The following is a 26,932-nucleotide window of genomic DNA, read 5'->3' as shown; positions in this document are numbered from 1 at the left end:
CTGCCCCAAGCTTCAGGTGTGCAATGCAACTTCTGCACCACCTCACCACGCCCCAGGCCACATCCCCGCCAGCCCATGCCACCTCCTGCAACTCTGGATGCCCCATGTGCTGCCCCCTAGGCCTGATATGCCCTTGCCTGGTGCCCCCCAGTGTCCTGGCAGTGGCAGAATCTGCTGAAGTGCAAATGCAGCTGTGAGGCTTGGGAAGTAAAGGCCTGGCTGTCCCCCCCCCCTATGGCTGGCCCCAGGGTGCGGTGCCACATCGTGGGGGGGAGGCCTGGGCCCACCCGCACACCAGGGGCCCAGTGGCCCACCAGCAGCTTGCTCCCTGGTCCTGGGATGGGCAGGGAAGCTCTGCCAGAGCAGGATTAGCCCCACGGATGCTTTTGCATTCTGGAGGCTCCTGTGGCTGCCAGGAACCTTGGGGCCATCCGGGAAGGGCCTGGCCAGCCCAGGGGACAGCACAGGGGTGTGGCTGAGGTGGCTGGGGGCAGCACAAGCTGGTGGGGACCTGGCACAGAGCACTGAAAGTGTGGGAAGGCTCCCATAAATTTGTATATGAGCGGCTGCACCAGCACGCTCAGGCTCTGGGCTATTACAGAGCAGGGGTGGGTGGTGACCAGCTCAATGGGGAGTAAGCAGGGTACTCCCATGCACACCTCACATACTCTCAAACCCTTCCCGCAAACCCCACAGCCACACCCTCCTCCACACACAATCTATACATCCCACAAATACCATCCACACACACATCCACAGCTCCCCACAAACCCCACACCCACCCACCCATCCATACCCCCTGACCCCCCCCACACATTATATAAGAATAAGACTGCATTTTGAGCTATTATGCGTGGGGAACACTTCTACATATACAGCACAAGTACACACAAATCAGGATGAAAATATATATTTTTAATTGTATTAAAATATATCATTAGAGGTATTTGATTTTTATTATATCATTTGTTTATTTTTTTCCACTTCTAAGATAGCAAACCCCTGTCCTCAAAGGAGTACTTCTAGGGGCAAGGGGAAGAACTTGCAGTGGCAAAGGTCAGAGGTTAGGGGCGGGACTTCTGGTCCCAAGATGGCAACCAGGGGGTGGGGCACCTGTCAAGTGGCAGGGCTACCCATGCAGCCCTCGACAGCTTTCCAAACGGCCCTCCACCCAAAATAATTGCCTGCCCCTCTCTAGTACACAGCAGGTTACACTGGGTTGGGTAGGGGAGGCTGGGGCCAACAACTGTGCTGGCCTCAGCATCCTTATCTGTGGTGCTGGTGTCCCTGGGAAGCTGCAGTTGTGGCACTCCTCCAGCTGGGAGCTTAGCTGGCAGCTGAAGTGTGGCTCTGGCCAGCGACATTACCGTTTTGGGTGGCTCACACTGCCATCATGCGCCCCAGTCTGGGCTGTTTTTTTTGGCATGGTTTTTTTTGACCCTGTGATCTCCTGGGGTCAAAAAAACTCCTGCGCTGCAAAGTAGCAATGTGAGGAATACCTGCATGTGTGGTGCCATAGATTGCTCTGCAGCGCTCATCTGGACATGGCATATAGCTCTAACTAACCTAGATTATACCAAACTGGTATTACCCTGTGGTATTACACACACACAGAACTGAAGTAATTAACAATTCCTGATATAATTTACACTTGATTCACTTTGAAAATAATCTGGTGTTTTGGCTTTAATGCAGATACATTTTTGTGAGATCGAGGAGTAAAAGAATGGAATAGGATATCTGTTAGAATCAGATTAGCTTTCTGGGAAGTGGGATTCTTTATCCCTAAAACATAGCACAGGTTTCTTTTTCACAGGAAAAAAAAATACTTATATACATTGTACATGAATGCATGCCATGCACATTTTAAAAATGGCTCTTCCTTAAAAATGAACATAAATATACATTTCAGGGAAACAGATTTGTGAACTTGATATGAATTTGCAAAATTTCAAACTCCATGAAACTTACCAGACCCTGCAGCTTACAGTGAATGGAGAATTTGTTATAAGAGAGCTCCATGTGGACTCATAGAATCACAGAAAATTAAGGTTGGAAGGGACCTCAGGATGTCATCTAGACCCCCCTGCTCAAAACAGGACCATCCCCAACTAGATCATCTCAGCCAAGGCTTTGTCTAGCCGGGTCTTAAAAAAACACCAAGGATAGAGAGAGTTCTCAACCTCTCTGGGTAACTTGTTCCAGTGTTTCACTACCCTCTGTGCCCAGGGCAGCAGATCGCAGTTCTAACTATTTTTGTTTCTTTCCGCTTGACTCTCTCCAATTTATCCATATCCTTTCTGTAGTGGGGGGCCCAAAACTGGACACAATACTCCAGATGTGGCCTCACCAGTGCTGAATAGAGAGGAATAATCACTTCCCTTGATCTGCTGGCAACACTCCTAACAATGCAGCCCAGTATGTGTTAGTCTTCTTGGCAACAAGGACACACTGCTGGCTCATATTCACCTTATTGTCCACTGTAACCCCCAGGTCCTTTTCTGCAGAGCTGCTGCATAGCCAGTTAGTCCCCAGCCTATACTGGTGCATGGGATTGTTCCATCCTAAGTGGAGGACTTTGCACTTGTCTTCATTGAACCTCATAAAATTTATTTTGGACCAATCCTCCAATTTGTCTAGGTCTTTCTGAATCCTAGCCCTACCCTCCAGTATATGTACTACTCCCCCAAGCATGGTGTCATCTGCAGACTTGTTGGGGGACTCCCACTGGTTCCAGGGCAAGATGCAACCCATAGTAATTACATTTTCCTTGTCTCTTCACTTGTGTGCTCTGTAGAATACTGATCTGCTGCTGTTTGATGAACACATAATATTGCCCCATTCTCTGTGATAAGCTAAAGACTATATTGTGCCTTCGAAGCACAGCCCTACCATAATGGTAATGAACAGACAAGAGGGCACAAAGCAGAGGGTATGAGGCACAATGTCAAGGGGTATTTGTGGAACAAATCCCATGGAAAGCTAATGGGGCTTGTGCTTCTGTGTTACTTAAAAACCCACTCAGTGGGTACATCTACATGTGCGCTTTAATGCACAGTAGCCTATTTTATTGTGTGTCACAAAAAAATGCTCTTTAGCTAATACGTTTTAAAATAGGCGAATGCTCATTTTTCTAGTACCTCACAATGGAGGTACTAGATTTAATGCACATTACCTAAAGCATTTTAATGAACATGTAAATGCTTCCATTGCGTCTCGGATGTCTATAGGCAGAGCCTGGAAGATAGTTTGGAGGTTGCTATGGCCAGAGGCACTATCTTTGCGTAGTCTTTGTCCTTGGAAAAGCTAGGAGTGCATGATGTTTGGTTTCAGCTTAAACTAATCAGGTCAAAATAATATTCTCTTCAGCATGGGCATGAGTGGGTGTGATTGTCCAAAGCACTTAAACGTATGCTTAAATGCCCTCTAGAAGAGGGATGTTTCACTTCACTCTTCTGACTCACTTCACTGAGGCCTTGAAACAGATGATCAGAGGTTCTATAGATGTAACCACAGTGATGATTGTGTGTTTGTGACAACAGCTTACTATATAGCTACTAAAAAGGTTCACTCACCCTGCCTAAGTATCTCCAGTCCAGCAGGTCTGAGAGTCTTTCAGTTCGATTTCTCTGGATAATTCTCTGGCGTCGTGACTGCTGGCAAAATCCATACAGGAACTGAGTCAGCTGGTTGCATGACTCATCAGGAGAGCGAAACCTCCTGTCAACTATATAAATCCCTGAGTGACACAAAGTTGGAGATGAGCAAGACCAGAAATGAGCTTTTAACATTTCTGTTCCACTTTCCCTGATACCTAACTTTTTTCATGTAGTGGAGTTGTGTTTTACTAAGTGGAGCAAGGATTGATACCTATAAGTTACACAGTTTTTTCTAGTCTAAGGGAATGTTTCATCAGTTGCTGAGAATTAATTAATAAATTAAATAAATTAAATTAATTGATTGATTGATTGATTAATTGATTGATTAATCATTTATGCTGATATCCAGTAGATCTGTTTTCAAATAAGGAAGGTTTATTTTAAAAAAAGAAAAATTGGGGGGAAAAGTTTTCAAGTACATTTCTAAATATAATGAAAATATTCCACCTTTATTTGATACTAAAACTCCACGGTCTGAAGCACAAACTGGAAAGTTGGTAGGTTATTTCCTCAAAGCAAAAAGAGCTGTATTTGTACCTTGACATAGTTAACTTGAGTTCACTCTCTTAATATAAAATCCTAGTGGAGACAAGGCACAGATAAATGTAGCTAGTGGCTTCCACATAGCTAGTCAAGGCTAACACATTTACATCCAGGATTAATCTCAACTGGCTTCACTGAGTTAAAAATTGCAGCATTTTGTCTCCACTAGTATTTTACAGTGTTACCTCAATATATGCACCTATCTTCTGAAAATTTGATAACTTCTTTATGAAGTCTTAAAACAGAGATAGTTTGACCATTTCCAAGACCAGGCTATAGCATATTTGGATGGGAATGAAGGAAAGCTACTTGAACTGGAAGCAGAGATAAGGAGTTAGCTGAATGGGGAAAACATACACAAGAGTAAACTCTCGTAAACATATGGATAAACTTTGATGGAAAATCAAATTCTGGAACTCTGAAGTTTGTTCCTCACCAGTCAAGAAGTGCAAGTGCAATATGCACAGTCTAACGTGTTGTTTGGAAGTGCTCTTAAAAGTCTCACCATAAGCAGCTGGGTCAGCTACATGCTCCTGCATGAAACAGCCAAATCCCGAAAGGTTTGTGGTCACACTAGGAATGCCCATCACAGTACATTCCGCTATCGAAAGACACATACAAAGAGATTTTATGTCAACGCACTTTGTTTGGTTTCACATTGGGAAGCAGAAAATGGGAGGACATTGGTTAGAAACCTTCAAAGTGAAATGGAAACAACACTTTTTTGTTTTGTTTATCAATCATTTCTTTCTTCAAGCCAGCTCTTTTTAATATAATCTGGGATCCCTGTTTTCAACTGTGGAAGTATAGAAACCATAGAGACCCTTCTACCCGTACCGTACCTGTCTCACACCTATTAAATTCTATCCCCTCTGATCATCCCTGCCACACATTTGCATTTTGACAGACCTGCATTTTGCATATTGGCTTAAGCTTCTGTTCCATCCAGAAGAGTACACAAACACCAGCAGACTCTCCCTATGTCTGAAGAAGGGTGTTTGTGCTTGAAAGCTTGTTAAGAACAATTTTTTCCGACTATGTAGTTGGTCTAATAAAAGATATCACATTTACCCAAAGAACCTTGTCTGCCTATGTCCTTAGACCAACATACCTATAACCAACATCCCCAAAACACAAATGAATGGAAGCACCTAGACCCATATCTTCCAAGGTATTTGAGTGTCTATACATTCCATTGATTTATATGTATTTATATACATATTAAATGGGAAATGGGAGCCCAAATATCACTGAAGATCAGGGTGGAATTTTTTTGTTTGGAAACTTCACTGGTACCTGTTACTTTAAAAATCTCCCGCTAGGCTTTTGAGGCTCATTCATTCCTGCTTGTAAGCATGCATGGTAAATACCCAGCAGACTATGCAACTGAAATCCAAACTCTTCAGAATTCCACTGAAATCAAGGCAATTGTGCCAGCTGAGGACCTTTTTGGGTTGCACCTATTTTCTTGCCCTATTACTAAAATATGTCCATACCTCCAGATCTTGTTTTATATGACACATACTTGATGTTACCAGAAAATAAATTAGATCTGTATTCTGATGCCATAGGAGACCATAAAATTATATATTACTGGGGAAAGTCAGGGTTCAAAATAAGAAAAATGGGTAGTTTTCAATGGAGTTATTATGCGAGTTGGCCCCAAAATTCTGCCATCAGCAGGCTTGTGTGGTAGGGGAAATGGAGTCAAAAGTGATCTTGAAATAATGCAGCAGATGATGACTATCAATTCCATTTTTAAAGGTACAGACATTAATAAGACATGTATTACCATCTAATAGCGGTTAGTGTAAAAATTGCTTACCTGGTGTATAACCCCAGGGTTCATAGTAAGATGGAAACACTCCCAGATGGCAGCCTCTGACAAACTCTTCATAGTCCATAGGTAATAATGGACTTGCTGAAGAAAGGAACTCTGGGTGTAATATTACCTGGATATTCAAAAGTTACATTAGAACCAAAAGAGAAATAAAAGCAATACTTTTTAATATGTAAAACATGGAACAGTTAGTGCCTTTATTGTGGTTCTAAAACAAAGGACTCAGATATTGTGTTCTCTCCCAGTCCTGATTTTAGTCTCTTTACATACAACTCAGCCCAATAACATCAATGATTTTTGGAATCTTAATTTGTTTAGTTTTCCCTTATCTAATTTATCTTTTATCTTATATCTCTTCATATAAGTTTATTGTGGAAACAAGGGTGCTATCAAAAACAGTTTTAAATGGTCCATTGCTAATATCATCCATACTTAATAAGGAAAATCACAGACGCTGCTCATCATGGGCTGGGCTGTGGCAATTATTAGGACTAATATGCTGTGCTAAGATCTGTCACCACAAGAAAGAGCCCAGGAGGGGAGAATCCTGCTCTGAGCAATATAACACCAAGAGTGACTCCAAGAGCACCAAGAAACTCCACCTTTCATATTGAGAACTTTTTCCAGTTAAATATGCAGGCATATGCATTAAGGAATCAACTTTTTCTGGGTTTGCCTATCTCAGATATATGTTTCCTGTTTTGTTAAGGATTAGGAAGGCGGCCATGAAACTTGCTAGTAGATATGGGCAAGCCACATGTAAATATTTATTAAATAATGCAGGCTACAAACCCATCAGGTAAAATCCTAGTCTTCAAGAAGTCAACGGATATCTTGCAGTTGACTTCACTAGCCCCAGGATTTTGTGCATGGTGCTAAACCATTTTAATGACAAAAGCCATTGTTCCTTACAAGAAATGTCTCCTTCGAATTTTTGCAGGTAATAAGTGGGCAGGGGCATTTGTTAAAAGTGACTGGCTGCTGTTATTTGAAAGGGAGGTAATTATTTTATTGCATGTCTCTTCCAGGAATGGAACCAATTTCCTCAAGTGCCAACCAGCTATATCAGCTACACAGAAACTACTTAAAGAAATTCTATTACCAAAAAAAAAATTAGAATGAGAGATTCTACCTTGACTCTGTCAGTGCGGTTGTTGAAGAGTCCAATGCGCCGAATGGTATTGAGAATGGGATCATTGCTATCATCAAGCATGTTGTGGGTGGTCACTGGAGGTAGTGTCTGTCTCTACAGCACAGTAAAGGCAACTTTGAGCAAGGAATAAAAAACTGGTAGTGAAGAATCCATTAATGAAATTCTTCATTAGATGAAGCAGATGAGAATTTTGCCACCAATGTCAAGATTTTACCTTTACATTTTAAGACTAGAAGGTACTTCTATAATCATCTAATTTTACCTGAACTACACATGGCATAGTGGTTTACCCAATAGTTCTTTTATCTATTAATTTTGTTGTATACCTTTTAGAAAAACAACCTGTGTGTGCAGGTGTGTGTGTACACACATACACACACCTTAAGTCAGGAAGAGACTTGACATGAAATAAAAGCAAATAGGAGGGTAAGGAACTGTGAAACCATATGAGAGTAGGCAAAGACCTTTAATTTAGTTAAAATAAGAGAGGGCCAAAGGATTTGGTGATATGGATGGGAAACTAGGCATGTCCCTGCAATTCCAAATAAGCTTAGGGACTTTGGAAAAGAAAAAGAAAAGTGGCACAGACTGCACTTCAAAATGCTATGAGAAATGTATATGATGGAGAACAGTTTTCCAACAAATATGTATTCAAATGCATGGTTTGTGATCCTTGTATATGACCATACTTATCATTTCCATCAAATGTTCAATAGGGGGTTTGATTGTGGCTTACCGCTATATCAGAGGAGTGCATCAGGAGCTTGGTGAACAACTGTTCACTAGGGCACCCCCGGGAAAGACCAGGACCAATGGGTACAAACTCCTGGAAGGCAGCTTCAGGCTTAATACCAGGAAAAACTCCTTCACAGTCAGGGTGTCACACTGTGGAATAAACTCCTTCCAGAGGTGGTTTTCAAGAGGAGACTAGACTAGACAGTCACCTTGCTGGGGTCATTTAACCCCAGTTGTCTTCCTGTCTAGAGCAGGGGGGCTGGACCCAATGGTCTGCAAGGTCCCTTCCAGCCCCTAACAATATATGAATCTATGAATAAACAATGAATATCCCTTCTGACCTGAGTTGCAAAGATGGCTCTTTTCATTATGGTTATGTCATCCCGATCAAGGATCTTGTTCAAGTCTGGAATTTCTCCTCTGCATGGGTAATACAGAGAGTCTATTTCACCAAATGGCTTGTAATTTGTCATTTTAGAAATGATTATTATGAATTTTCAAATTATACTACAACTATGGAGTAAAGATAAAGACCTGCTAAAGTCAACAGGGGTCTTTTCATTGTCTTTAAGGGACACTGGTATAGGCCATTAACTGAGTGGAAGGTATTATTATTATTTCTAAATGTTTTCCACATAAACACCCTTTTTTCTCTCTCCCACTGCCTCGCTCCAATTCTCTCTAGCTATGGCTGTACATACATACATACACATACATACATATAGTGATAAAAATCTCATGATATTTTATTTCAATTTTTGTCAAACTATAATTTTAATCAAAGTATTTGCAAACTGCTCCACATGTTTGCAAATGGAAGAATTATGGATATTTAATTTTTCTTTCTCAGGAGCATTTCATTTTTGTTGAAATTCCCAGGCAACTCTAGTAAGCATGAGATCATATGGCTTCAACTCAGGATAGCCTCCACTTGAAATGGAGAGTATGTCCTGAGAAATATGTGCAAAGGCGTTCTTCTCCTTTGATCTAACCAGAGTCTCAGGAGATCTGAATTCCACTCTCTTCTATCAATCATATTTATATACATTTCTTGTTTACAGTGCTAACACTCCTGATATGTAGAGAAGTACTATAACCTTCATTTTATAGATTGTGAAACACAGGCAAGGAGAGATTAATGTAAACATTTTAAAAAAGGATCGTCTATGGTTTGGTATATACTACAAAGTTTTGTTGGCTAGAGGCTAGACAAGGTCAAGCTTTATATTTAACATAGCTATACTGGTAAACTCCCATTCTGGATATAGCTATCCTGACAGAAAAGAACTTCTAACCCATTGAACTTCTGTTGTTCAAAGAGGCTGTGTTGCAATGCCTGAAGAAAAAGACCTTCTGCCATTAAATGCTACATCTCCACTTGGAGCCTTTGCCATAGTTAGGGTGGCAGCAACTACCTAATGTAGGCTTGTGACCTTTTCACACCTCTAGACAATGTAGCCATGTTGGCAATACTCTAGTATAGACCAGATTTAAGTGACTTTGAATCTTAATGAGAATAAGGGTTTAGCAACCATGCTTGAAAATACTTGTATTCATAACAGGAAGGATTACAGCGGATGATATCTTTTATTGGACCAGCTGCATGGATGGGATAGATTTAGAGAAGCTAAATGAAGGGCACTCTTTTCTAGGTAACTCATGTTTAAATATCAGTGAAGAAAATGAACTAGAGTTTTAATTTGAGTTTAAGCCAATATGGAAACCTGGGACTGAATTTAATTTGCTACCTCAGGTTGAAACCCATTACCTGATCATTGCTATTTTAACCTGAGTTAGTTACTTCTAAAGACCCAACCCAAGTTAAAAATACACCTTTTCTTCATTGAAGATGTACTCTTAAGACTCCTAAAAGCCCACAACATTTTTCAATATAGGATTTAGATTCCTATACCAGATAGGTTCCTTTGAAATCTTCATATTAAGTGACTTATCCAACTACACACAGGAAATCTGGGGTAGAGGAAAGGCGCTTGAGTCTCTAATTACATCTTCTTTTTCCATTTCTCCCAATGTTCTTTTCTTATGTGCACATAATACAAACAGGGAAACAATCCAGGTTATACAGCTGGAATTGTCACTCTGAAATGTAAAGTGACTCTGAGACTCACCTTAAGAGTGCATCATAAAGTTTCTTTCCAAATTTTTCTTTCACAGATTGTGCAGTGTCCCTAGATATGTAAGAAAATAATTTGTAAAATGTAGCCTGTCAGGGCCAAAATGTACAATGTCAATGCTGGTGGAAATAAGAACAAAACTAAAAGTACTCTGACTTACTCTAGGGATTCAGGAAACAGGGAAGCACAAGAACAAGGACAAGTAGATCATTCTTCTCCATAATGAAAATCAGCTCCAGGTGTAAAAAAGTGAGCAAGAGAGAGGCTCCTGACAGATGTTAAGATGATGGTGCAGTGGGTTTGAAGTAACATTATGCCACATCTGAAATACAGTGGGCGTGTCTACATGAGACACTTAATGCTCAGAAGACTAACTCTACTGTGCATTAGTGCAGTAGACAAAACCTGTGCTAATGTACTAATGTGCAGTAGATTAATCTAATGCGCATTAACATCACTAAAAAAGCTTTCATCTGTGCTACTGTGCAGTAGGGCTGATTACAATGCATTAAGTTAGTACCTGTTATTACAAGTACTAAGCTTAATGTGCCATTATTACAGAGTATTCATGACCGTGTAGGTTTACCCAGTTCCTCCTGACATACCAGATGTTCATGGGAGGAGGTGCAATGTTTGAAATGGGGCATAACAGGTGCCTGTAGACGTGCAGGACATTTCCTCTGACACGCTGTAATTATAGGGCTCCTATACACATGTGGGGAGCCTGCTCTGACATGCTGGAAATCCAGTGCATCAGAGCAGATTTGATTAATTGAGTCTGCTGGAGCATGGGAATTAATTCAAAGCACACCACAGCCATTTTTTTAGAGCAGGGACGCATGGTGACGCTGATACACATGATGCACGGCACTTTTAACTAGCGTGGCTGGCTAATTAAAGCACCCAGCGCCACGTCGGAAACACATGTAAAAAAATGCCCACAGTGTGTTGGAGCAGACTCAGTTAATTTGAGTGCTAATTAGCATGCTCCAATAGCCTCAACATCTCATGTATTCAGTGTCCCTGAACTTCAAAATGATGGTGGGGGCACTTTAACTAAAGCTCATTGAACATGGAGAGGGAGCGCTGGATGTAGCACCGCGGCCACTTCCCAGTTGGCAAGATTGTCTGTAGGGGGACCCCCCCCGCCGGGGAGCTGACTGGTCACTGGGGGGCATCTGCCCCACCCATCTAAGGTGGCACCAGTCACCCATGGACCCCACTTGACCACCTGATCCCCCCAGGGAATTCCACCTGCTCCCCACAATTCTCCTCAGGCCCCACCCAACTTACTTTAGATTGGGTGGCTATTTTTAATGTGATCCAACCTCCCCCTAAACTCCCCAAATGTCTGTATGAAGACTTTCTGTGGAACTTTATGGCTGGTTTGCCACTTCATGGCTCCATAAATCAGCTGAAAATGTAGTACTGTTGCTATTTATGGTGCAATTAGCATATTAATTGCAAGACAACTGTAACACATGCAAGGGGCCACAGATAGAAAACAAACAAACATGTCCAATTCTCAGTGAATCCTATAGGAGAGAAGAAATTGTAAATAAGTCACTAGATATGCCCCTGGCAAATTGACTTGGAAGCCAAAAAACCCCCCAAAACCAACACACCTTCACATCAATGAGAAGTTCTTTTTGTGTCCTTAAGGAATTTAAAAATATATATATCAGGATTTTGTCCTGGTTTAAATTTTATGTCCCAGAAGAATCCATACTGCCTCATTATTATCCCACACAGCCCTGTATTGAGACACATCATGGCCTGAACTAGAAGCAATGCAACTGCCTTTCAGCAACTACCTGTGGTGCTCTTCATGTGCCTGGAAGTTCTGCTAAAAGGCAGAGTCCACGGGCACTGATTGAAGCTTCCATAATGTCAGTAGCTCCAGCTCTAACTGGTATAAGAGGTTACTTAAAGATTTTGCATTAGACTGAAATTTGATCAACTCATAGAATTATAGAAATGCAGGGAGGCCATCTAACTCTAACCTGTCCTATTGAGGATGGAGCAAAAGGACCACGTACAACAGAAGTTTGTCCAACCTGCTCTTAAAAATCTCCAGTGATTGTATTCTATAACCTTTCTAAGTAGCTATTCCAGGGCCTCACTATCCATCTAGTTATCATGGCCATCATTCAGTCTTCTCTCTTCTAGATTAAATAAACTCAATACTTTCAACCTTTCCTTGCAGGTTATATTTTCTAGTTTATCACTTGGACTGCACTTCCTTGGAATCTTTCCAGTTTGTGCACATTTTTTAAAACCAAAACTGGACAAAGCACTCCAAATAGGGCCTTACTATACTAAGAAAATATAATAATTACCTATGATGTATCATATATCTTACATTTTGGGAGGTGACTATAGCTTGGCATAGACCCTAGAACCATGAATAAAGGCAATATCCACTGTAGCACCATCTTGCATGGGTGATCTGTACAATTATTATCCCTTTAACTCCCCAGCCAAGAACGATGATAAGAGTAGTGATTACCATAGCTGCTTGCGGACTGCTTGCCCCTTTAACGTTTCCACATTGAAATTATTTGTTTTTGCAGGCATTATGAAGAACACTACAACTGTGGTGTCACTTTTGTGCACCTAGATAGAGAAAAGATGGAGACAGTTAGCAAGAAATCATTATCCAGAAACTAACTAAGATTCCAGACAGTATGTGAGACATCCTGCACAACAGGAATTAGACACAAAAGGCAGAGACCAAAACCCATCTCATCTGGGTCAGTAAAGGCCCATGCCTGCACCCAGATCTCTGTGGTGGACCCATGCCTTCAATTCAGGCTCTGTTGAGGCACAAGGGTCCACATGAGTGCTACCAGGAATAGTCAAAAACATTACTTAAGACCTCCTTCTGTGTCTTTGAAGTATTTGTGTAAATGTAAAGTCAAACAGCATATATAAACCTCATACACAGCATTTAACACATGATTTTAATCTGTTACCATGAGACAAAAAAAGATTATTTTTAAATGGAAGAATTTCTTGAAGCAAATACACTTTTTATCATTTCTATAGCTTCTTTACTCTCAGCATTTAATCAGCTTGGTCAATGAAAAGTGACTGGTGAGGTTTTAGTTAGGGCGAATTTCTGGGATGCACTTTCTTGTCTAATATATTACTTTGTTTGTCCAAAGGGACCAAAACTGTCTGAATCTTCCCACTGAGGATTGATTTGACTTGAGTGAGTCCTCAGCAAGTAGGCATATAGCTTAATTATGTTCTAGCCCACCCCATCCTGACTCTGATGTAATGGGGCAGGAATGAGCCTAGTGCAGCCATCTCCATGTGCCAGATGGCTCCTTGAAGGTCATTACTAGATCTTATAAATCAAACCAACAGCTGGTGTAGAACTGGACAGGGCATTAGGGAGCTGTAAGCAACACCTTCATGGACCCTCTGTCCCTACCATCACCAGCAGTAGTAGGAAACCTGGGCTTTGAGGTCTAGTTTTTTATTATTATTTTCCAAGTCTCTGTCCTGCACTAACACAATAACAGTTTTTGGCTTTCCAAACTCCAAGGAATTATCTACAGAGGACAATTTTTTTAATCTTACAAGCACATCTTTTAATATTAGGCATTATAAAAGTTTTCTATTTTACGGTTTCAAATCCAACTCTCAAGCCTAAAATAGTCAGAAGCAGCTATTATAGAGCAATGACACATGACACATTCAAGAAAGTTGTCAAAGGCATTTAGGAATATGCCCGTGAGCCAGGATGGAAACACCTTAAACTTTGGATAAATTTGTTCAATATCCTTAATACTTATTCCACAGATAGCCCATACTGATATACAGGCCAGATGCAGCTAGAGTGGGAAGGGTGAAAAGTAGGTTTTAAGTCATTTTTTTTACTATTGCAATTCATTGGCTACCCAAGGAATGAACTAGGTCACAGCAGCTGGAGTAGTTCCCTACAGTGCTGCTGTGCCAACTGAATATTGGTGGAGCACAGTATAGGGCCCCTGCTGGCAACCTATAGCCTGTGAAGCCCTTGGATCTGGCCCCCAGAGCTGAAGCATCAGCAGAATTCAGTGGCTGAAGCTTCACCCATACCATGCTGCACTGTGCCACAGCTGGGTGGCAGGGAGAAGCCCTGGAAGCAGCAACTGTGTCCTAACATCAGTCCTTCTCAGACCTGAGCTAAGCCATTCTGGCCCTGGTTCCCAGTCACTGGGATAGGGAGTCTTGAACACAACCTATATATTTGGGTGAATTAAATGTGCATAACCCAGAAGCATCCTGCATTTACAAGTCCTTTCTTACCCTCAGCAAGAAGTTTAATCTGGATAAGGCCTCTAGAAAAATATCAGCTCCTTTGTTGGAAAACTCATATCTCCCAGCAATAAAGAAAAATAAAGTCTTTTCAAGGCTGAAGTCAAGATGACTGAAACAAACAGATGAAGACAGTATATGTCAAATGTGATCAGACAAAGCAGAAAGCAGTTCACTGGCACGATTTGCTGTAAGGTCCCATGACAATCAGAAAGGCAAGGGTTTCTTTCAGAACACTGTATTGAACTATATCTTGGGTAAATAGCATGCATGTAAAAACCTTTTGTTTGATCACACATGGTACTACACAGAGCCAGAACCAGAAGCTAGGATTCCTATTGTGGCTGTCAGTTAATTACAAGAGTCAGTAGGTAACAGTCCCAGTCCCCTAGGAAGTACTTTTTACAGTCTACCTACTCTAGCTCTTGCCTCAACAGCCTTAGACAACCAAGTGCTCATTTTGAAAAGTAAAAGCATACCCATAGAAATGACCACGAATAAACTCTTGGATCCTAGCTTTGTACATGATGTGTAAGTTCTGAAACTCATGTGTTGCTGAAAATTTCTTAATGTTCAAACCATTTGGGGTGACAACATCTGGAAAAGCAAGATAAAGGTAGACATTTTCAGTGTTGGCAAAACCTTTAAGGAAAGAACCAAAATTTTGTTAGGCGCCAATCTGTCAAGATTTATTTGGTATTATTATTAGTTATGACAGTGAAACAGCATTCTCTATCACCATAAAGAATAACAGCAAAATACAGTTAAGCTGGTGAAATTTCCAAATAACTCTGCTATGTTCAATAGAGTTATTCCAGATTTCAATTTATATAACCCAGGCTTTGTTTCCACAGGACAACTTATGGGAGGTACCTGTAGGCTCAGAGTTTCTTTGCATCATTTTTAGCTTCAGAACTATAACTAAATATACTGCAAGTGTTGATGGTTTGCTCCTGAGACAACAAAATCACCCAGTGTCATAATTGAGAACCTCTGAAAGATATTGTGCTCAACAAGCACTGTGGGTAAGTTCCACAAGTTAGCCCTCTACTTGTATATTACATCCCTTTCTTCTAATCCTTTTGTCAGTTTGGTCCTTATAGATTGTGAGGTCCTTTCAGTATAGACTGTGAGGCCCTCTTGGCCAGCACTGCTTTGTTATGTGTTTGAACATTGCGTAGTACAATGGGCACCCATCTTGACAGAGGTCACTTCTAGGATACAAAGAATAAAATCTACTTTTAAAAGTTCATTAAAAATACTATTTTAGATTTCTCCCAAAAATCTCCACACTTGTAAAGCACCTCTCCTCAGAGGTCGAAAAGTGTTTACAATTAAAACCAACGCTGTTGCACAATGTTCATGTCAAACAGAATTATGGCTATTTATTAGTTCAGTTCACTATCGCTGAAAGGAAGTAATTACTCACTAATCATACTGGCACTGGGACTGATACCATTTCTTCACTTAATAAATGTTGTTAGATCTTTAATGGCCGTAAGTACCCATGGGCATCTTCAAACATGCTCCCAGGCCGGGGGGGGGGTGGGGCTTTAATTAGAGCAGCTCCTATGGACCCAGAGGAGTGAATACAAGTGAAATACAGCAGATCACAAGCAATCATTGGTAGGCATCAGCCAGTTTACTTTAACCTAACAGCCTCTATGTCCAGTTCTGGGTTGCTCCTTATATTAGCGCAAATGTTTACCTTTAGTTAGAGCCATACCATTTCAATTCTGTGCTTTCTGCCCCCTCCCCCTCCCTCTCCCCCTCTGACCCCCATCCCTCTGCCACAACAGAATAATGAGTTTTATAATGAAAATGACTGTACAACTTAAAGGGCAGTGGGGACAGTAGGCACTGTTGTGATCCTCTCTACATAGCTGCATCAAATTACAAGGCTTGTTACCAAGTTTTCTACTTAAACTCAGCTGCGTATGTGTCCTGCTAGAAACTCGTGAGGCTAAGTCTGTGGATGCCAATTATTCTGCTTTTTTTCTTTTAAATTTGGTCTTTCCAAGTACATCAAAAGGCTGCCACTCTACAGACTCCTGTGCCCTTGAATAGGCTTCAAGTTTAATGATCTACTGAAGGAATGTTGACCTTTTTCAGCAGACAGTGTCTATGTGGATTTCACAAATCCACTGATTACTAGGCAGTCGTGTGTCATTAATGTGAAGCTGAAATAGATGAAGACTAAGAACTTCTACCAATTTATATCAAACCATAGGTATAGCAATATGCACGTTTGTACACCTATAGCTTAGAGTCTGCTGATATTTTGTGTAACTGCTTCTATTAAATTAATCTAACCCATTCAGTGTGAAACTTGGACATTTCAGCATTTTAAAGATAAAATGTAAAAGACATCCATTTGGTCCCAGCCCAACAAAACCACAGTATATGGAATTCTCCTTGGCTTTGATGGAAGAACTTTTTGGAAGGGGTATGCAAGCTTGAGTCCCCACATCATACTGGATTCAATATGTAACTTGGGTACATGTTTGATGCATGTAACTTCAGACAAGTAATTTGGGTAACATCCAGTGACCATGAAATGATAGAGTTGAAGATGCTAAGGGTAGGAAAGAAGGAGAGCAGTAGAATAAGGACACTGTACTTCAGAAAAATAGGCTAACAATCTCAGGGAATTTGTAGGATTCCCGTGAGGAAAGGAGTCCAGGAGACCTGGTTGTGCTTTAATGGCCCTTTTTTATGGCACAGGAGCAAGATATCTCGACATGACAAGAACAGGAAGTGCAACAGGAGACCAGCTTGGCTAGACAGCAATCTTTTCAAGGAGTTGAAACTCAAAAAGAATCCTATAACAAGTGGAAACCTGGTCATAGTAATAAGGAAGAGTATAAGATTAGTGCACAGGCATGCAGAGAGAAAATTAGGAAGGCCAAGTCATGATTTGAGATGCAACTGGCAAGGACATAAAAGACAATAAAAAGAGATCCTACATGTACATCAAAAGTAAGAGGAAAACTAGAGAAACCATTGATCCCTTACAGAATATGGAAGGCAATCTAGTTACAGATTATGTAGAGACAGTTGCACAATTTCATGCCTTTTTATTTTTTACCTCAATCTTCACAAATAGGGGCAGCTATTAGATGATAAGTGCTATTGGCAGCTAAGACAGGGAAGGAGACAAATGGCTTAATAAAAGAAAATGCTAGGAATTACTTAGAGAAGCTAGATGCTTTCAAGTCAACAAGGTCAGATGTAATGCATCCTAGAGTACTGAAGGAATTGGCTTAGGTAATTTCAGAGCCGTTAGCTATCCTTTTCAAGAACTCATAGAAGTTAGACGAGGTTCCAGATGACTGGCAAAGGACAATATAGTGCTCATCTTTACAAAAGGAAAGAAGGAGGATCCAGGGAACTACAGACTGGCCAGCCTGATATAGATACCTGGAAAAATTATGGAACGGGTCCTCAAATAATCAATGTTGAAGTACCTAGAGAAGAACAAGGTAAGATGGATACATAATTGGTTAGGCCATTGTACTCAGTGGGTACACATGTGCTTTACTGCGAAGCTGACTAATTAGCTCTACAGTAAAGCATTGCCATCTACATGTGTGCCCGCAACAGGGTGCAGTAAATTAATTAACACCACCATAAGATAGTACTGTATGGGACAATAGTATCTTACAGCAGAGTCATTACATGCACTGCAACACTCATGTAGATGGTGACAAGAGCTGGCTGGGGCATGAGGGTGAAAAAGTGTGGGGGCTGCCTGCTGCTAAACCCATGCTGTAGCACCCTCATGATCCAGCCAGCCCTTCCACTGCCCTCTGCCAACACACAGAGCCTAGGGCTTACCTCCCTGGGCATTCTGCCAGCCCAGGGCTGCTCCATTCTCACTGGGATTGCTGTGATTCTGGGTGCACATGTAAATGCTGTGCCCAGAAGCAGTTTTCTCTGATGAAAACTGGCTTAATTTCACATATAAATGCACCCAATGAGTAGACTGTCTCGGACTGCCAAAGCCGACTCAAGGTGATTCAATAATTACTCATTCGTCGGGGCGGGCTGGTGAATAGAGAGGCCGAGAAAGCTTTATGGTTGTAAAACTTTACTTACGTCGCTTGCTGTTGCGACGAAAACGGTCCGGTCATCTGAACAACTACATTAGTTGTTCCAGCTGGCAGGGCTCAGGCCAGCACATCCGTCTACAAATCAGGCCGGCAGGGAAAAGGATACGTCTGGGATTGCGCTCGGCGAAGGGGAGAAGAATCGATAGGTGATCAGTCTATCGATCAGCTCAGCCACGAGTCAGATCTCTTCAGAAGCACTCTGCAGCGTGCTCAAAGTTCTCCGACTTGGGCGGAAGTCGCGTTAATTTTTAAACTGCTAGCAAGCCAATTACTAGCCGCCACGTGTGCATAATTTAGAACTGGCCAATAGCGGGACACAAATTTGCATTCGAATGGCAGGAACTCTCTTGCACCGAGGGTTTTCTGCAGCAACAGAAAGCCTTTACTTTGCAAGAGGCTCTCACGTGGCGGGAAAATTCCACCGTGCTGAGGCACCAAAATCACTGGGTTGTGACACGCCCCCTTGCCGACGGCACAACTGGAATTTTAGACACATGAGCTTATTATACGGCATCTTTGTTTCGGGACTCACTGACCTGGCAAAGCTTTAACAACCAGTTATATATATATACATAAACAAACAACTTGATAGACTGGTCTTTTCAACAAATTACAAAATACAATAACTTCGAACATATAACAATAACTGTTGATCATCATCTGATTGGAAAACGTCTGTTCGTCTGGTAGTCAGTCCGTCCTCTCCTACTAATAGACAATGTCAATAAAATACTTAATAAAATGAAAAATAGTGTTATAGCAAGTCCTGAGCTAATGAACGTTCGCCATCTCAGTGTCTCCTTTATAATCATCACTCTATTGACTCGAACGAACTGCAGTCTGGTGCTCGATGAATCTCACAATCGGGCGGTTGTGGATTACTACTTTTCTAGGGTCAGTCCTGTGAAGAAAGAAAACAACACAAGACAAAAGACTCATAATTGGATTTACTGTAAGGATACTGGGGGAACGTTGGAACGGCATGTCATCCAATTATGATGAACGATAATAGGAGGACGATCGGGCTTTTCTTCTAATTGGACAGAATAGGTATTGGGATACTGTCCCGACCGCTGAACGGTCCTTTTGTGAACTTGAGGATGAGACTGATGGGGGTGCGGTATTGAAATCCACACTAACTCGTCTGGTTGGGATTTGGGCTCCCAAGGTGGAGGTTTCTGGACATTAGCTTCGTCCCATAACGGTTTAGCAGTGTTTAGTGAAATAAGAACATCGTGATTAAATTTAGTCCAGTTTTTAAATGTCCCTCCTCCTCTAAGGCGAAGTTGCTCTTTGTACAGACCTATGTGTCTTTCCACAACACTGTTGGACTGCGGATGGTACAGCAAATGAAGATGCCAGGCTACATTATGAAGACGAGCGAATTTGTCCAGAGCGTTCGAGTTAAACGGAGGTCCTCCATCAGACTGAATCTCATGAGGAGGTTGCCAGGTAGCAAATACAGCAGTCAAAGCAGAAATGACAGCGGTGGCATTGCTTTTCCGTAGGGGGACAACCTGTAACTGTCTTGTTCCCAAATCGACAACAACTAGTCCTTTATTTGGCGGCTTAGACCCTGAGAGCGGTCCCAGCAAATCTACCTGCCAAACTTTTCCTGCTTGAAACTGTGAAGAATCGAAAGCTCCTAATTGATGCTTGGTTCTATGGCACTTTTCTTTAGCACATATCTCACAGGCCTGAGCTACCTTTTCCCAATCACACCGAGCTCCGTATGAGGCCGGCTCCGTAAGGGTTCGGCACCAACATTGATGGCAAGCTCGTGGTCCCGGGTGACCCCAATTCTCATGAAGCCATGCGAGGAATGGATTTACTTCAGGACCGGAGGTAGATGTGACAGGCAAGACTATGTCGGTCCGGAGTGGATCTTCTAAGAGCTTATCAATTACCTCATGCACTGGATCGGTATCTGGACGATGGGACTTAGTGTGCCTAATCAACGGGAGGCGCACAAATTTAGTTAACGTTTCCCAAATATGTTGCCAATCATTCAAATTCTTGGAGGGAAAAGCTGTGCACGTAAGAATTTTATAAATGTATTGCGAATCAATTGCGATGATCGGAACTGGGAGTGTATCGTTATGATGTGTCAGACAATGTTCCAGTACCTTAAGGAATCCTAATAATTCACATCTTTGGGCCAAATTATCATCTGGGTAGGCTTGAAAGATTTCCTTATCGTTACAAGCTTTGCAATAATATCCATAGCCTCCGCCATGTCGGGAGGTTCCATCTGAGGCCATCCATGCCGGGGCAGAAGTTCCATACAATGTAGGGACCTTCTCCTCATCTTCTGGGCTTGGATCAGGTACCGTGTCTTCCAACCTCCAACAATGCCAGTTGTAATGGTGAGTAAGCACTAGTGTATTCCAGGTCTTAGACTCTCCCTGAAAATGTGGGTCAACTCTGTCCGCATCCAGCAAGGGTAACAATGTGGCACCAGGAGCGCGTAACGTCCCATGCCCCCTTGCTAAAGACTCCACCAGTTGTTCAGCTAGGAGGATTTTTCCTACAGCTCCATATCGATGTTGAGCCTAGCTCATCGTGAGGGTTATGTGCGACAGCCCACACATGGTTGGTGGTGAACCCGAGGGTTACGGTTAGTGACTCACCCAGATCAATGGCATGGAGTTGTGTATCTTTAACTGTAGCTAGCAGGCGAAGCAGGTTCTGCTGATCTCCTTTTGTCCAAGGTGTGGACTTTCGGGATTTATTACAGATCTGTCGCTGCAATTTGGTGAGGAGTGCCAAATCACTAGGTTCAACATAATGCTGATACCAATTCAAATGACCCAACAGCTGTTGAAAGTGCCTCTTAGTTGTAGGGAAGAATGTTTTCAATGGATCGATGTTAGGACCCTCATGAGAAATTCCGTGGCGGATGGAACCAATGTATCGAGTACCAAGGAACGTAATGTCATCTACAGGATGTAAACACAACTTTTCCTCATTGATTGTCCATCCCTCACTCTGAAGGCGAGTGACTAGCTGACTGACTATACTAGTAACTACGGAACTATCACGACCCATGATGGCGATATCATCAACGTAACTCCAAATTTTTAGTTCCTTCTCTGGAGGAAGAGAGTATGAAGCTTTAAAATTCTTTAGGGTGTTATTCATGGCACCAGTGGCTAGTGATGGAGCGTTACGATATCCTTGTGGACAGACCGTCCACCTATACATGATGCCATCAATACACATGTTTAGTATTCCTTCCGGGTCATTAATTGCGATGGAAAAGAACATATTTTTAAGATCCAATGTGACTCCAACCCACTTACTTTGTTGGAACTGTGCCATCTCAAACATACATTGTGGCAGAGTAGATGGATTAGGTTGTTGAAGTACTTGACACCTTTTGTTGACTTCTCGATAGTCTACAACCAACCGGGCTTCATTAGGCTTTCCAGGTTTCGCTACCCCCCATCCCGATGACAGGTAGGTGCTGGCTGTTACAGTCTTAATACAGCCTCGTCGCTCGAGTTGCCTCAGGAGGTCAGTAAGGGACTTCTTTAGCGAACCCTTAGTCGGGATTGGTCGATATCGCCAGGTGGAGTTATTACAAAGCGTTGGTCGATGCCAATCCTGTTCTGGGATAATGACGGGTAATGCCTGTAGCACTTGTTCTTTAAGGTCAAGCGCTTTTATCCCCGGGATCCCTAAAATGTTGATACCCCCTAGGACAGCCTCTAGGGGATATCGGTAGCCTTGGACCCAAAATTTGACCTTCATTGTGACAGCGATAGCATTAAGCCCTTGTACCTTGATCGTTTTGGTGGTCTTTTGGTGAGGTATCATCGAGGTAATCACATTGGTCTGAGCTCAGTATCAAGAAGGAAGAATGCTTGTTGTTGGTCATCCAGATCGGCAGCGTTGTAAACAGTGAGTTCGGCATATGGTCGAGAATTAGTAGGGTCAGGTTTGAACTGGAGAAGGCCGCTGGCGGAGCCGATGGCCATCACTCGTTTTTTGATGAGTCCTCGAATTTGAATCCTAATGCTTCAGCCAGACGAGACTGGCCCCTTTCTCCCAAAATTCGTAGCTGCGCCTTTGTAAGTCCAGTGCGGGAGAGAAGAAAACCAAACATGGTTCTTTCCTTCGGGGTTCCTGGAGGTGACCACCCTTGCTCTCGTTGAGGGATAAATTCTTGCCATCTGGGCCTCAGCGTTCCGGCTGGATATGCTGAAGATCGGTCCCTTATAGTATCAGAAGCTTCTTCACCTTGTTGCATAAGTGCTTGTAGACGTGGGAGATGGCCTAAGAGATTTCCCACCGGTTGACCTGCCATTGGGTTCAAGAAGAGTCAGAGTGTAACGGCATTTACTCCTCCATATACCTCCACGCAGGCATCTATAGCTTCCAAGGGCATTGGGATTGCCCCAGGGTCCGATAGGCGGCGATGAGCCCATCTCTCTTTTCGTTGCACGGCAGTTAGTCCCATGGGATTTGTCCTCAGGCTCCATGAGAGATATGACACCCCAACTATAGCCAGGAGGAGTTGCTCTGCAGTAGCCTTCTGTGGGCGACCTTCGTGCCAGGTGTGAAATTTGTGGGTTACCTGTCCCACTACGAGCACTGGGAGCAGGATGGGCCAGTAGGCACTGTCCGTGACCACATTCAAGTCGGTAGCACACCCACCACTCCATGCTGCCTGTCGGGTCAAGGCACTCGCTTCTTCTTTATCCAAGGTGTCAGATCCGAATTCCACTATTAACTGTCCTAACCGCATTGCCAAGGTCTCTCCTGATCTTATTTTAGATTCCTTGCAAAGCTCTTGAATTTCTGGTTGAGTGCGTGTGCGTGAGATAACAGTGGTACGTGTAGCACCATCTTCATCTGCAACATGCTTCGTCACAGCTATCAGGTGAGCTGCGGTAGAGAAAGAGTTAAACTCTTCGTCTGGGAACGTTGGGTACATCCCTCCTCCCATTGCCCCCTCCCCTTGGCAAGGAGGCGGGGTTGTTGGGAACGACATCACCTCAGGGGGCGGAGGCGCTAGGCAGATCCCCGCCGGGTCTTCTGAAACTATGTCCCTCCTTTCCGGGTTTCCCAGATGGCTCGTGCTTCTTTCGGTGCCATTTTCTGCTAGCGATATCATGCGGCCAGTGCTTCTGACAAGCACCGCTCCGGAGCTTTCTGCTGTTCGCTCCAGCGACTCCTTACCCGCTGTATGCATCTGTGCCTCTAAATTTGCGTATTCCCTTAGTAGACCCACTACTGTACGGAACAGCACATTTATTATTTTTCCCTTCTTCCATTTGGTTAGACCCCATCTCGACACATGACGGCCCTTAGTTTCCAAATCCTCTCGGAGCTGAACGAGGAGCTCATGACCCCGCAATTCCGGCACCAAATTCGGACAGTTGAACCAGTCCGTGGGGGTGGATTCCCCTCCTTCCCTTAAGTATCGAATGCATTGAGCGAACTCTTGAGCGGGGGTCAGCTTCTCTGCCTTCCGTGCTTTCACCACGGCTAAGGATATGGTTGAGGTTTCCTCCGGGGGTCGATAATAGACCCGGTCGCTCCCCATTATACATCCGAACTTCCCAAGGGATAGGTTAGTTCTCCATTCCTTCACTACGGCTTCTTCTCTCTTTACGGAGAAGTAACCATCAATATTTCTTTCATCCCTTTCTACCGCCTGGTGGTAAGCGATATGCGCCCATAGATCGTTGGCATTCTCTACGTGGCGGGTCCTGGTGTGCCAGGGGCAGCACCCGATTAGGTTCTTCTCTATCACCGTGCCCTTAGATCCCATCCTCATCGCCATGTCTCGGACGGCCAAAGCCGACTCGAGGTGATTCAATAATTACTCATTCGTCGGGGCGGGCTGGTGAATAGAGAGGCCGAGAAAGCTTTTTGGTTGTAAAACTTTACTTACGTCGCTTGCTGTTGCGACAAAAACGGTCTGGTCATCTGAACAACTACGTTAGTTGTTCCAGCTGGCAGGGCTCAGGCCAGCACATCTGTCTACAAATCAGGCCGGCAGGGAAAAGGATACGTCTGGGATTGCGCTCGGCAACAGGGAGAAGAATCGATAGGTGATCAGTCTATCGATCAGCTCAGCCATGAGTCAGATCTCTTCAGAAGCACTCTGCAGCATGCTCAAAGTTCTCCGACTTGGGCGGAAGTCACACTAATTTTTAAACAGCTAGCAAGCCAATTACTAGCCACCACGTGTGCATAATTTAGAACTGGCCAACAGCGGGACACAAATTTGCATTCGAATGGCGGGAACTCTCTTGCACCGAGGGTTTTCTGCAGCAACAGAAAGCCTTTACTTTGCAAGAGGCTCTCATGTGGCGGGAAAATTCTACCGTGCCGAGGCACCAAAATCACTAGGTTGTGACATAGACATCAATGGCTCAATGTCTAGTTGTGAAGAGGAATCAAGCAGGGTTCCCAAGAGGTCTGTCCTGGGTCCGGTATTATTTAATATCTTTGTTAATGATTTTTATGATGGGATTGAGTGCATGATTGGTAAATTTGTGGATGGCACCAAGTTGGGTGGACTTGCAGATATTTCAGAGGGTAGGGCTAGGATCCAGAAGGTCCTGGATAGACTGGAGAAATGGTCCACAATCAATCAGATGATATTCAAAAACGACAAATGCAAAGTCCTGCACTTGGAATGAAAAAATTGCATACACAAATACAGACTCGGGAATATAATTGAATAGGCTGCAGTACTGCAGAGAAGGATCTGAGGGTTATAGTGGATACATAAGTTGAATATGAGCCAACAGTGTGCTCTTGTTGCAAAAAAAAGTCAACAGTATCCTAGGTCAGGATTACCACTTGCAAATCAAGGGAAGTGATTCTTCTGCTCTATTCAGAACTGGTGAAGCCTCACTTGGATAACTGTGCCCAGATAGGGCCCCACACTTCAAGAAGGATGGGGACAGTTTGGAAAGAGTCCAGTGCAGAGCAACCAAAATTATAAGATTTATAAGAAAAGCCTGAAAGTATTTGACTTATTTGGCCTGGAGAAAAGAAGACTGAGGGGTCTTGGTCAAGACACTTGGTTGGGATGGTTTAGTAGAAGTCTGGGGAGATTTGAACCTTATAGACTAACCAAAGTAGATATATATAACATAACCTTTCATGAACTGTGGTTCACATTTTCTAATGCTATGAAAGGATGTGCATAAAGCAGAGTATATTGGGATGGTTTAGTCAGGAATAATCCCTTTGACATCCCTTCCAGCCCTACCCTCCTATGATCCTATGTTTTTAAATTCCTGTAACTCAAAATTATAAGCCAAAATTTTTCAGGAATCATTAATGATTTTGGACAGTTCATTTATTCAGTACCCACCATAAGGTGTCTTAAAGGGCAAATGTTCCGCACTTTGTCAACTGCACCCCTTTATGGTGCTCCAGACTCCTTAGCCTTCACTAGCTATTTTGAAATCCTTGATCTTAGATTTATATTTAAAAATAAACTTAAAAAAATATTTTCTCTAAAATATTGATGGTTTGTTGCTGGTCTCATTACTAAAGAAAAGAACCAATAGGCAATGAAGAATGAATTACTGTCTTATCCCTAGGCATGATCCACCCAGATATCTTCCAGCCTGAAGCAACTAGACCAGGTGGTGTTGAGGAAAACTCCAAGTGTCAGTGCCTCTGCTGTACCTGTCTTATGGTTTAACTGGATTTCAGCTTCCAAGGCTATCATTTCCAAACCTTTCACTGCCCTATATTCACCTACAATAAAACTGTAAGAAATTTTTAAAAGTGACTTTTCTGAGAGACAATGGTAGGAAAGCAATTCCAGTTTGCTTATATTTGAAACAGTGATGTAAAGAATAGGGGTAAATAATTTGCTACATAATCTCAAACTATTTTTGCAATGTTTTTCTAGAGATATACCCCTCTATTTGTAGTACCTGGTAGGGCTGTGCAAAGCTTTGCCAGGTGTTTTGTTTTGATGCTGTTTCGAATCGTTTTGAGCTCAAAACAGTGAATCTGAAACAAACTGGAGGGCTTCAAAACAGCCTCAAAACGAGGGCAGTTGAAACATTTTGAAAGTTTTGAAACGTTTTGAGTTTTGAAGCTGAAGCTGGGCTTGCCTGCAGGAAAACAAAGTAAGGAGAGGGAGGGGGAAGACGGGGGAAGAGCAGGGAAGGACTGCTCTCATATTGACTGTGTAGCTGGCCAGTGACTGTAAACAGCATAAAAGGCAGCCTTGTTTGAACTGGCCTGCTTTCTGCCTTGGTGTCAGTTACCAAGCTATTTTACAGCACCTCAGCAGCGTCAGACAACAAAGGCTACCATTCATTTCCTATTTGCTATTGCTGGCCTAGTGAGATGGATTTCAGAATATCTTTTTTTTTTTCTTATACACACTTATTTTATTATTATATTTGTTGGTTTATTTTTTTCAATTTTATAATTCTATTGGATAGGATTACATTATAGAA

The 26,932-nt window shown here is 42.6% G+C and overlaps 1 protein-coding gene across 3 annotated transcripts in view; it reads right to left on the bottom strand.

The window, feature by feature from the left end:
- The window catches only part of GYS2 (glycogen synthase 2), an 85,389-nt gene that overhangs the window by 7,652 nt on the left and 50,805 nt on the right, over nucleotides 1-26,932 (bottom strand). For 2 of the 3 annotated variants that reach the window (XM_059726596.1, XM_059726597.1), the window contains 9 exons: nucleotides 14,853-15,015; nucleotides 14,365-14,485; nucleotides 12,575-12,681; nucleotides 10,060-10,119; nucleotides 8,272-8,350; nucleotides 7,175-7,288; nucleotides 6,028-6,154; nucleotides 4,708-4,803; nucleotides 3,576-3,739 (listed from right to left, as the gene is read on the bottom strand). In XM_059726596.1, the coding sequence (XP_059582579.1) occupies nucleotides 3,576-3,739; nucleotides 4,708-4,803; nucleotides 6,028-6,154; nucleotides 7,175-7,288; nucleotides 8,272-8,350; nucleotides 10,060-10,119; nucleotides 12,575-12,681; nucleotides 14,365-14,485; nucleotides 14,853-15,015 (1,031 nt within the window). The remainder of the gene's footprint in view (nucleotides 1-3,575; nucleotides 3,740-4,707; nucleotides 4,804-6,027; nucleotides 6,155-7,174; nucleotides 7,289-8,271; nucleotides 8,351-10,059; nucleotides 10,120-12,574; nucleotides 12,682-14,364; nucleotides 14,486-14,852; nucleotides 15,016-26,932) is intronic. The other variant, XM_014609767.3, reaches the window with a different exon arrangement.

The sequence above is a fragment of the Alligator mississippiensis genome, chromosome 4, assembly GCF_030867095.1.
Source record: "Alligator mississippiensis isolate rAllMis1 chromosome 4, rAllMis1, whole genome shotgun sequence".
Lineage (NCBI taxonomy): Eukaryota > Metazoa > Chordata > Crocodylia > Alligatoridae > Alligator > Alligator mississippiensis.
This window is presented reverse-complemented; position numbering and strand designations above follow the sequence as displayed.